The sequence below is a fragment of the Salvelinus fontinalis genome, chromosome 1, assembly GCF_029448725.1.
Source record: "Salvelinus fontinalis isolate EN_2023a chromosome 1, ASM2944872v1, whole genome shotgun sequence".
In the NCBI taxonomy this organism is placed as follows: domain Eukaryota; kingdom Metazoa; phylum Chordata; class Actinopteri; order Salmoniformes; family Salmonidae; genus Salvelinus; species Salvelinus fontinalis.
In genome coordinates, this window is record NC_074665.1 from 10,322,165 (window position 1) to 10,334,383 (window position 12,219).

The 12,219-nt window shown below is 45.0% G+C and overlaps 1 protein-coding gene across 1 annotated transcript in view; it reads right to left on the bottom strand.

The window, feature by feature from the left end:
* Window positions 1-11,995, bottom strand: part of LOC129813819 (vesicle transport protein SFT2A-like) — a 60,666-nt gene extending 48,671 nt beyond the window's left edge. Inside the window, exons 1-2 of the mRNA XM_055866411.1 lie at window positions 11,815-11,995; window positions 9,752-9,838 (exon numbers count right to left, since the gene is read on the bottom strand). Coding sequence (XP_055722386.1) covers window positions 9,752-9,838; window positions 11,815-11,880 — 153 coding nt within the window. The 5' untranslated portion in view covers window positions 11,881-11,995. The remainder of the gene's footprint in view (window positions 1-9,751; window positions 9,839-11,814) is intronic.
* Window positions 11,996-12,219: the final 224 nt, after the last annotated feature.

Consider the following 12,219-nt stretch of genomic DNA (forward strand, 5'->3'; position numbering starts at 1 on the left):
ATAACCACACTAACAGAGAGGACAACTGTTCTGTAGACAGGCCCATAACCACACTAACAGAGAGGACAACTGTTCTGTAGACAGACCCATAACCACACTAACAGAGAGGACAACTGTTCTGTAGACAGACCCATAACCACACTAACAGAGAGGAGACAACTGTTCTGTAGACAGGCCCATAACCACACTAACAGAGAGGACAACTGTTCTGTAGACAGGCCCATAACCACACTAACAGAGAGGACAACTGTTCTGTAGACAGACCCATAACCACACTAACAGAGGAGACAACTGTTCTGTAGACAGACCCATAACCACACTAACAGAGAGGACAACTGTTCTGTAGACAGGCCCATAACCACACTAACAGAGAGGACAACTGTTCTGTAGACAGGCCCATAACCACACTAACAGAGAGGACAACTGTTCTGTAGACAGACCCATAACCACACTAACAGAGAGGAGACAACTGTTCTGTAGACAGGCCCATAACCACACTAACAGAGAGGACAACTGTTCTGTAGACAGGCCCATAACCACACTAACAGAGGAGACAACTGTTCTGTAGACAGACCCATAACCACACTAACAGAGAGGACAACTGTTCTGTAGACAGACCCATAACCACACTAACAGAGAGGAGACAACTGTTCTGTAGACAGGCCCATAACCACACTAACAGAGAGGACAACTGTTCTGTAGACAGGCCCATAACCACACTAACAGAGGAGACAACTGTTCTGTAGACAGACCCATAACCACACTAACAGAGAGGACAACTGTTCTGTAGACAGACCCATAACCACACTAACAGAGAGGAGACAACTGTTCTGTAGACAGGCCCATAACCACACTAACAGAGAGGACAACTGTTCTGTAGACAGGCCCATAACCACACTAACAGAGAGGACAACTGTTCTGTAGACAGACCCATAACCACACTAACAGAGGAGACAACTGTTCTGTAGACAGACCCATAACCACACTAACAGAGAGGACAACTGTTCTGTAGACAGGCCCATAACCACACTAACAGAGAGGACAACTGTTCTGTAGACAGGCCCATAACCACACTAACAGAGAGGACAACTGTTCTGTAGACAGGCCCATAACCACACTAACAGAGGAGACAACTGTTCTGTAGACAGACCCATAACCACACTAACAGAGAGGACAACTGTTCTGTAGACAGACCCATAACCACACTAACAGAGAGGAGACAACTGTTCTGTAGACAGGCCCATAACCACACTAACAGAGAGGACAACTGTTCTGTAGACAGGCCCATAACCACACTAACAGAGAGGACAACTGTTCTGTAGACAGACCCATAACCACACTAACAGAGGAGACAACTGTTCTGTAGACAGACCCATAACCACACTAACAGAGAGGACAACTGTTCTGTAGACAGACCCATAACCACACTAACAGAGAGGACAACTGTTCTGTAGACAGGCCCATAACCACACTAACAGAGAGGACAACTGTTCTGTAGACAGGCCCATAACCACACTAACAGAGAGGACAACTGTTCTGTAGACAGGCCCATAACCACACTAACAGAGAGGACAACTGTTCTGTAGACAGGCCAATAACCACACTAACAGAGGAGACAACTGTTCTGGAGACAGGCCCATAACCACACTAACAGAGAGGACAACTGTTCTGTAGACAGGCCCATAACCACACTAACAGAGGAGACAACTGTTCTGTAGACAGGCCAGCCCATAACCACACTAACAGAGAGGACAACTGTTCTGTAGACAGGCCCATAACCACACTAACAGAGAGGACAACTGTTCTGTAGACAGACCCATAACCACACTAACAGAGGAGACAACTGTTCTGTAGACAGACCCATAACCACACTAACAGAGAGGACAACTGTTCTGTAGACAGACCCATAACCACACTAACAGAGAGGACAACTGTTCTGTAGACAGGCCCATAACCACACTAACAGAGAGGACAACTGTTCTGTAGACAGGCCCATAACCACACTAACAGAGAGGACAACTGTCCTGTAGACAGGCCCATAACCACACTAACAGAGGAGACAACTGTTCTGTAGACAGACCCATAACCACACTAACAGAGAGGACAACTGTTCTGTAGACAGGCCCATAACCACACTAACAGAGGAGACAACTGTTCTGTAGACAGGCCCATAACCACACTAACAGAGGAGACAACTGTTCTGTAGACAGGCCAGCCCATAACCACACTAACAGAGAGGACAACTGTTCTGTAGACAGGCCCATAACCACACTAACAGAGAGGACAACTGTCCTGTAGACAGACCCATAACCACACTAACAGAGGAGACAACTGTTCTATAGACAGGCCCATAACCACACTAACAGAGAGGACAACTGTTCTGTCAGCAGGCCCATAACCACACTAACAGAGAGGACAACTGTTCTGTAGACAGGCCCATAACCACACTAACAGAGAGGACAACTGTTCTGTAGACAGACCCATAACCACACTAACAGAGAGGACAACTGTCCTGTAGACAGACCCATAACCACACTAACAGAGAGGACAACTGTTCTGTAGACCAGCCCATAACCACACTAACAGAGAGGACAACTGTTCTGTAGACAGGCCCATAACCACACTAACAGAGAGGACAACTGTTCTGTAGACAGGCCCATAACCACACTAACAGAGAGGAGACAACTGTTCTGTAGACAGGCCCATAACCACACCAACAGAGAGGACAACTGTTCTGTAGACCGGCCCATAACCACACTAACAGAGAGGACAACTGTTCTGTAGACAGGCCCATAACCACACTAACAGAGAGGACAACTGTTCTGTCAGCAGGCCCATAACCACACTAACAGAGAGGACAACTGTTCTGTAGACAGGCCCATAACCACACTAATAGAGGAGACAACTGTTCTGTAGACAGGCCAGCCCATAACCACACTAACAGAGGAGACAACTGTTCTGTAGACAGGCCCATAACCACACTAACAGAGAGGACAACTGTCCTGTAGACAGGCCCATAACCACACTAACAGAGAGGACAACTGTTCTGTAGACAGACCCATAACCACACTAACAGAGAGGACAACTGTCCTGTAGACAGACCCATAACCACACTAACAGAGAGGACAACTGTTCTGTAGACCAGCCCATAACCACACTAACAGAGAGGACAACTGTTCTGTAGACAGGCCCATAACCACACTAACAGAGAGGACAACTGTTCTGTAGACAGGCCCATAACCACACTAACAGAGAGGAGACAACTGTTCTGTAGACAGGCCCATAACCACACCAACAGAGAGGACAACTGTTCTGTAGACCGGCCCATAACCACACTAACAGAGAGGACAACTGTTCTGTAGACAGGCCCATAACCACACTAACAGAGAGGACAACTGTTCTGTAGACAGGCCCATAACCACACTAACAGAGAGGAGACAACTGTTCTGTAGACAGGCCCATAACCACACTAACAGAGAGGAGACAACTGTTCTGTAGACAGGCCCATAACCACACTAACAGAGAGGAGACAACTGTTCTGTAGACAGGCCCATAACCACACTAACAGAGAGGACAACTGTTCTGTAGACCGGCCCATAACCACACTAACAGAGAGGACAACTGTTCTGTAGACAGGCACATAACCACACTAACAGAGAGGACAACTGTCCTGTAGACAGGCCCATAACCACACTAACAGAGAGGACAACTGTTCTGTAGACAGACCCATAACCACACTAACAGAGAGGACAACTGTTCTGTAGACAGACCCATAACCACACTAACAGAGAGGACAACTGTTCTGTCAGCAGGCCCATAACCACACTAACAGAGAGGACAACTGTTCTGTCAGCAGGCCCATAACCACACTAACAGAGAGGACAACTGTTCTGTAGACAGACCCATAACCGCACTAACAGAGAGGACAACTGTTCTGTCAGCAGGCCCATAACCGCACTAACAGAGAGGACAACTGTTCTGTCAGCAGGCCCATAACCGCACTAACAGAGAGGACAACTGTTCTGTCAGCAGGCCCATAACCGCACTAACAGAGAGGACAACTGTTCTGTAGACAGGCCCATAACCGCACTAACAGAGGAGACAACTGTTCTGTAGACAGACCCATAACCACACTAACAGAGAGGACAACTGTTCTGTAGACAGACCCATAACCACACTAACAGAGAGGACAACTGTTCTGTAGACAGGCCCATAACCACACTAACAGAGAGGACAACTGTTCTGTAGACAGGCCCATAACCACACTAACAGAGGAGACAACTGTTCTGTAGACAGACCCATAACCACACTAACAGAGAGGACAACTATTTAGTAGACAGACCCATAACCACACTAACAGAGAGGACAACTGTCCTGTAGACAGACCCATAACCACACTAACAGAGAGGACAACTGTTCTGTAGACAGGCCCATAACCACACTAACAGAGAGGACAACTGTTCTGTAGACAGACCCATAACCACACTAACAGAGAGGACAACTGTTCTGTAGACAGACCCATAACCACACTAACAGAGAGGACAACTGTTCTGTAGACAGGCCCATAACCACACTAACAGAGAGGACAACTGTTCTGTAGACAGACCCATAACCACACTAACAGAGGAGACAACTGTTCTGTAGACAGGCCCATAACCACACTAACAGAGAAGACAACTGTCCTGTAGACAGACCCATAACCACACTAACAGAGGAGACAACTGTTCTGTAGACAGACCCATAACCACACTAACAGAGAGGACAACTGTTCTGTAGACAGACCCATAACCACACTAACAGAGAGGACAACTGTTCTGTAGACAGACCCATAACCACACTAACAGAGAGGACAACTGTTCTGTAGACAGGCCCATAACCACACTAACAGAGGAGACAACTGTTCTGTAGACAGACCCATAACCACACTAACAGAGAGGACAACTGTTCTGTAGACAGGCCCATAACCACACTAACAGAGAGGAGACAACTGTTCTGTAGACAGACCCATAACCACACTAACAGAGAGGACAACTGTTCTGTAGACAGACCCATAACCACACTAACAGAGAGGACAACTGTTCTGTAGACAGACCCATAACCACACTAACAGAGAGGACAACTGTCCTGTAGACAGACCCATAACCACACTAACAGAGAGGACAACTGTTCTGTAGACAGGCCCATAACCACACTAACAGAGAGGACAACTGTCCTGTAGACAGACCCATAACCACACTAACAGAGAGGACAACTGTCCTGTAGACAGACCCATAACCACACTAACAGAGAGGACAACTGTTCTGTAGACCGGCCCATAACCACACTAACAGAGAGGACAACTGTTCTGTAGACCGGCCCATAACCACACTAACAGAGAGGACAACTGTTCTGTAGACAGGCCCATAACCACACTAACAGAGAGGACAACTGTTCTGTCAGCAGGCCCATAACCACACTAACAGAGAGGACAACTGTTCTGTAGACAGACCCATAACCACACTAACAGAGAGGACAACTGTTCTGTCAGCAGGCCCATAACCACACTAACAGAGAGGACAACTGTTCTGTAGACAGACCCATAACCACACTAACAGAGAGGACAACTGTTCTGTAGACAGACCCATAACCACACTAACAGAGAGGAGACAACTGTTCTGTAGACAGGCCCATAACCACACTAACAGAGAGGACAACTGTTCTGTAGACAGACCCATAACCACACTAACAGAGGAGACAACTGTTCTGTAGACAGACCCATAACCACACTAACAGAGGAGACAACTGTTCTGTCAGCAGGCCCATAACCACACTAACAGAGAGGACAACTGTTCTGTAGACAGGCCAGCCCATAACCACACTAACAGAGAGGACAACTGTTCTGTAGACAGACCCATAACCACACTAACAGAGAGGACAACTGTTCTGTAGACAGACCCATAACCACACTAACAGAGAGGACAACTGTTCTGTAGACAGACCCATAACCGCACTAACAGAGAGGACAACTGTTCTGTCAGCAGGCCCATAACCGCACTAACAGAGAGGACAACTGTTCTGTCAGCAGGCCCATAACCGCACTAACAGAGAGGACAACTGTTCTGTCAGCAGGCCCATAACCGCACTAACAGAGAGGACAACTGTTCTGTAGACAGGCCCATAACCACACTAACAGAGGAGACAACTGTTCTGTAGACAGACCCATAACCACACTAACAGAGAGGACAACTGTTCTGTAGACAGACCCATAACCACACTAACAGAGAGGACAACTGTTCTGTAGACAGGCCCATAACCACACTAACAGAGAGGACAACTGTTCTGTAGACAGGCCCATAACCACACTAACAGATGAGACAACTGTTCTGTAGACAGGCCCATAACCACACTAACAGAGAGGACAACTGTTCTGTAGACAGGCCCATAACCACACTAACAGAGAGGACAACTGTTCTGTAGACAGACCCATAACCACACTAACAGAGAGGACAACTGTTCTGTAGACAGACCCATAACCACACTAACAGAGAGGAGACAACTGTTCTGTAGACAGGCCCATAACCACACTAACAGAGAGGACAACTGTTCTGTAGACAGGCCCATAACCACACTAACAGAGAGGACAACTGTTCTGTAGACAGGCCCATAACCACACTAACAGAGAGGACAACTGTTCTGTAGACAGGCCCATAACCACACTAACAGAGGAGACAACTGTTCTGTAGACAGGCCCATAACCACACTAACAGAGAGGACAACTGTTCTGTAGACAGACCCATAACCACACTAACAGAGGGGACAACTGTTCTGTAGACAGACCCATAACCACACTAACAGAGAGGACAACTGTTCTGTAGACAGACCCATAACCACACTAACAGAGAGGACAACTGTTCTGTAGACAGACCCATAACCACACTAACAGAGGAGACAACTGTTCTGTAGACAGGCCCATAACCACACTAACAGAGAGGACAACTGTTCTGTAGACAGGCCCATAACCACACTAACAGAGAGGACAACTGTTCTGTAGACAGGCCCATAACCACACTAACAGAGGAGACAACTGTTCTGGAGACAGGCCCATAACCACACTAACAGAGGAGACAACTGTTCTGGAGACAGGCCCATAACCACACTAACAGAGGAGACAACTGTTCTGTAGACCAGCCCATAACCACACTAACAGAGGAGACAACTGTTCTGTAGACCAGCCCATAACCACACTAACAGAGGAGACAACTGTTCTGTAGACCAGCCCATAACCACACTAACAGAGGAGACAACTGTTCTGTAGACAGGCCCATAACCACACTAACAGAGGAGACAACTGTTCTGTAGACCAGCCCATAACCACACTAACAGAGGAGACAACTGTTCTGTACCCATCACTGGTTTCATATTGTGTTTGATTGTAGTTTGAGCCATCACTGGTCTATTGTAGTGTACAGCCATCACTGGTCTATTGTAGTGTACAGCCATCACTGGTCTATTGTAGTGTACAGCCATCACTGGTCTATTGTAGTGTACAGCCATCACTGGTCTATTGTAGTGTACAGCCATCACTGGTCTATTGTAGTGTACAGCCATCACTGGTCTATTGTAGTGTACAGCCATCACTGGTCTATTGTAGTGTACAGCCATCACTGGTCTATTGTAGTGTACAGCCATCACTGGTCTATTGTAGTGTACAGCCATCACTGGTCTATTGTAGTGTACAGCCATCACTGGTCTATTGTAGTGTACAGCCATCACTGGTCTATTGTAGTGTACAGCCATCACTGGTCTATTGTAGTGTACAGCCATCACTGGTCTATTGTAGTGTACAGCCATCACCGGTCTATTGTAGTGTACAGACACTCGTTTATTGAGGTCTATGGCAGAAGGGAATATACTGTACACTGTAAATGAGGACATGACTCTTATGAGAAAGTGCTTTGTCAATGGAAACAGCTGTGGGTTATTGGAAGGGAAGGCGGAATGTGCAAACAAATATTACAACAGTTAGAGAGATAATAAGTCCTTCCTATACACTACATGACCAAATGTATGTGGACACCTGCTCGTCCAACATCTCATTCCAAAAAGATAGGCATTAATATGGAGTTGGTCCCCCCTTTGATGCTATAACATCCTCCACTCTTCTGGGAAGGCTTTCCACTAGATGTTGGAACACTGCTGTGGGGACTTTCTTCTATTCAGCCACAAGAGCATTAGTGATGTTGGGCGATTAGGCCTGGCTCGCAATCCGCGTTCCAATTCCTCCCAAAAGGTAAAGTTCTTCTAGACAAACAGTTTCTGCTTCATGCACAGGGTCACTGTTATGCTGAAACAGGAAAGGGCCTTCCCCAAACCGTTGCCACAAAGTTGGAAGCACAGAATCATCTAGAATGTCATTGAATGCTGTAGCGTTAAGATTTCCCTTCACTGGAACTAAGGGGCCTGAACCATGAAAAACAGCCCCAGACCATTATTCCTCCTCCACCAAACTTTACAGTTGGCACTATGCATTGGGGCAGGTAGCGTTCTCCTGGCATCCGCAAAACCCAGATGAGTCCGTCGGACTGACAGATGGTAAAGAGTGATTCACCACTCCAGCCGACGCTTGGCATTGCGAATGGTGATCTTAGGCTTGTGTGCGGCTGCTTGACCATGGAAACCCATTTCATGAAGCTCCCGACTAACAGTTATTGTGCTGACGTTGCTTCCAGAGGAAGTTTGGAACTCGGTAGTGAGTGTTGCAACCGGGGACATACAACTTTTACACATCATTCGCTTCAGCACTTGGTGGTCCTGTTCTGTGAGGTTGTGTGGCCTACCACTTCAGGGCTGAGCCGTTGTTGCTCCTAGACGTTTCCACTTCACAATAACAGCACTTACAGTTGGCCGGGGCAGCTCTAGCAGGGCAGAAATTTCACGAACTGACTTGTTGTAAAGGTGGCATCCTATGACAGTGTCCCGTTAAAAGTCACTGAGCTCTTCAGTAAGGCCATTCTACTGTCAATGTTTGTCTATGGAGATTGCATGGCTGTGTGCTTGATTTAATTAACCTGTCAGCAATGGGTGTGGCTGAAGTAGCCAAATCCACTAATTTGAAGGGGTGTTCACACACTTTTGTATATATATAGTGTATAACAAGAGTTGCTTTACTGAAATGTCAACAGCGCATAAACTCTCATGAAACTGTCTGAGTGGTCCAGACAGTGCTGGTACCACACAGTAAAAATAAATAAGGAGTATGGTGAAATAGACAAAGGTAAAGGACATAATGCCTAAATAGGCCAAGGCCCGTATTCATAGTCTCTCAAAGTAGTGCTGATCTAGGATCAGTGTCACCTTCTAAAGTACATGAACAGTATTGTTCCTAGATTAGCAGCACTCGTATAGAGTGTATGGGAACTCCCAAGTATAGAGCTAAAACAGTGGGCTAGAAGTAGAATCAATTTTAGTGACTTGTCAAAACAGTCTCACGAAGACTGCCAGTCTGTTTCAGGCGCTAGAACCAAACAGGAAGTACAGGGCATCATGCTGAGATAGTTTCTTAATAGGCAAGGGCCCCTAGGCTGTCTCAGAGTACTATTGATCTCAGATGACTTTTGCCTTTTAGATTATAATTAATAAGATTATATGAACAGGGGAGACCTGGTTCTATCCCATATGTAGAGTACAGCCCAGGTAAAAAGTAGTGCACTATATTCGGGAAAAGGGAGTCATTTCACACTCACTATAATGCTGAAATAGGGTGAAATCTCACCAGTATGGAGCACAAGATGCCTGAAACGAAGCATATGACGAACCACTTCAGCCGGGTGCTGTAGCTGAGGGTCGAGGCATCCAGGACCTGAGGAGAGAACAATGGCAGGATGTCACAAGACAGACGCGCAACGACCCAACGCACGCACAGACTCAGGGACCCAAGGTCTCTCTTCCTACTGATGCTTCTACCATGCTGACCAGTGGCAAAGGAGAGAGAAAAATATTAAAGTTAGACCTATTTGAACACACAAAAAACAAGAAAAGTAATATATCTTTATATGACAGCAGCACTAATCAATCTTTGCTTCTGATGTCACAAGACAGGAAAAGGAACGCCATGGTTGTTACTGTAAATCAGCTGAGCAGCACTGAACTGTTTTGAACCAATACACTGTTTTGAAGTGTACATTGCTAGTCAGCGAAATTAACACAAGTGAAATCATTAGATAAAGTCTGTCTTCTTGTGGGACAAAAGCATGGTGTCCTTATGAAGGCATGTAAAAGAGCAGCGATGCAAACAAATACACAGGATTAAATGATAAGACATTGTTAGCAATCACAGCCATACAATTACATATATAATCAATGTATAGGATCTCAAAGCTCGCTCGTTTTTTGAACTCCTGAGCTGCATCGGCGCGTGCCCTGCTTTACTCCTACTAGCATGTGTGTGTCGTGAACAACAGCGTCGGCAACAACAGTGGAATCGGTGGTTCGCCTTCAAAATAAACGTCCTCCGTTGAAACTGACGCAAACGGATAGAAATAGTGGAATCATACCGCAATTGGAACAGATGACGCTAAACAAGGTTTGAATGTTGTTATATAAATTCAACAAAATATAATTATTAGTTAGTTTGACCCCAAAAACGTTTTAAAGACATGTTTTCACTTCGTCATGATAGAGTATTGTGTCTTTATGGGTGAGAATTGTTTTTATTTAATCCATTTTGAATTCAGGCTCTAACAACAAAATGTGGAATAAGTTAAAGGGGTTTGAATAGTTTCTGAAGGCAGCATATGCACTGTACAGCCTAACCTATGAAATGGGAAATCAGCAGACTCTGTGACACCCACAGAACACGACTATGCAAAGTTTACACAAATATTAGCGTCTAAGCTCTTAGTGCAAGACTTTCATATTGCACTGAATAGTGAGGTGAATTCCCACAGTCAAAGTCCTGCACTAAGAGGCTAATAGTTGTGGAAACTCTACATAGTTGTGTTCTGTGGGTGTCACGGAGTAGGCTGATACCCCATTTCATCAGTGCCCAATCCATAGGTTAGGCTGTACAGTGCATAATTATTTGATTTAACCTTTATTTAACCTTTATTTGTTTGTGGGTAGGGGGTTCGTGTAAGTATGCCCCAAATGCAATTGTCAATTCAAATACATCCCCTGTGCGATTTCAACTGACTTGTACACCTTTTTGTTTTCAAATTAAGTAACTGTCTTTTGTTGAATTTATTTAACATTCCAACCTTGTTTAGCATTACCTAGTCCAACTGTGGCATGTTTTCACAAATGGTATCCGTTTCAATTGAGGACTTTTATTTTTGACGACAAAAACCGCCGAGTCAAATGTTGTTCACGACACACTGGTCTAGCTACCAAACTATTTCAGCACAGTCGACACATATGTGAGGTGTATCAATGAAAATAAGGTACAAAGTGGTAGCTGAAATACTCGTGACGAACAACATTTAAATTATGCATTTGATGTGATTAACGGAAATGCACCGTCACTCTAAAAAAAAATTTATATATATATATATTATATATATTAAAAAAAAAATTATATATATATATATTATATACCGTCACTCCCGAATATATATATATATATATAACCACTCGACTCGTCATGTGTCAATCGTCATGTGTCAAGCCAAGGTTTTGCGTTGGCAAGCTCTCCGGGATCCTTGGGACGTCCCTATCCCAAATTAAAGTTGCAATGTACACAGGTTAGGTCATGGGAGTAGAGGTTAAGTTTAGGGTAGGAACATCCCAAGGTTTCATCATAGCACTGACTGATAAAGTTCGACGTTCTTGCTGTGTTACCTGCGACGTGAGACCCGTTTCCTCGTTGTCTTCTCGTCCCCCCATCATACTACGAAGCTTGTCCATCGTTGATAATAACTATTTATGTGGATTATTATTTGTTTGTAGCTAAACTAAAATGCAGAGCTAGATTGTCCAGCTAGCTAACTTCCTCGGACTTCACGGATGGGCGTATCTATGCAATACTACGTATGCTACCCAGGCAGCGCGACATCGAGTTAAAAACTAGATGGTAATTTCCATGAAAAAAAGGGTGGTATTCTTTAGAAGTATTTTTGTTTTAGTGGAAGAAGTTTAAAATGTTTTACTTAAGCCAATTGGTTACATTTAATCAAAGTTCCATTTAGTAAAATAATTTATTTCTTTGATAGACTACACTATCAACCTTATTACTTTAGATTGTTG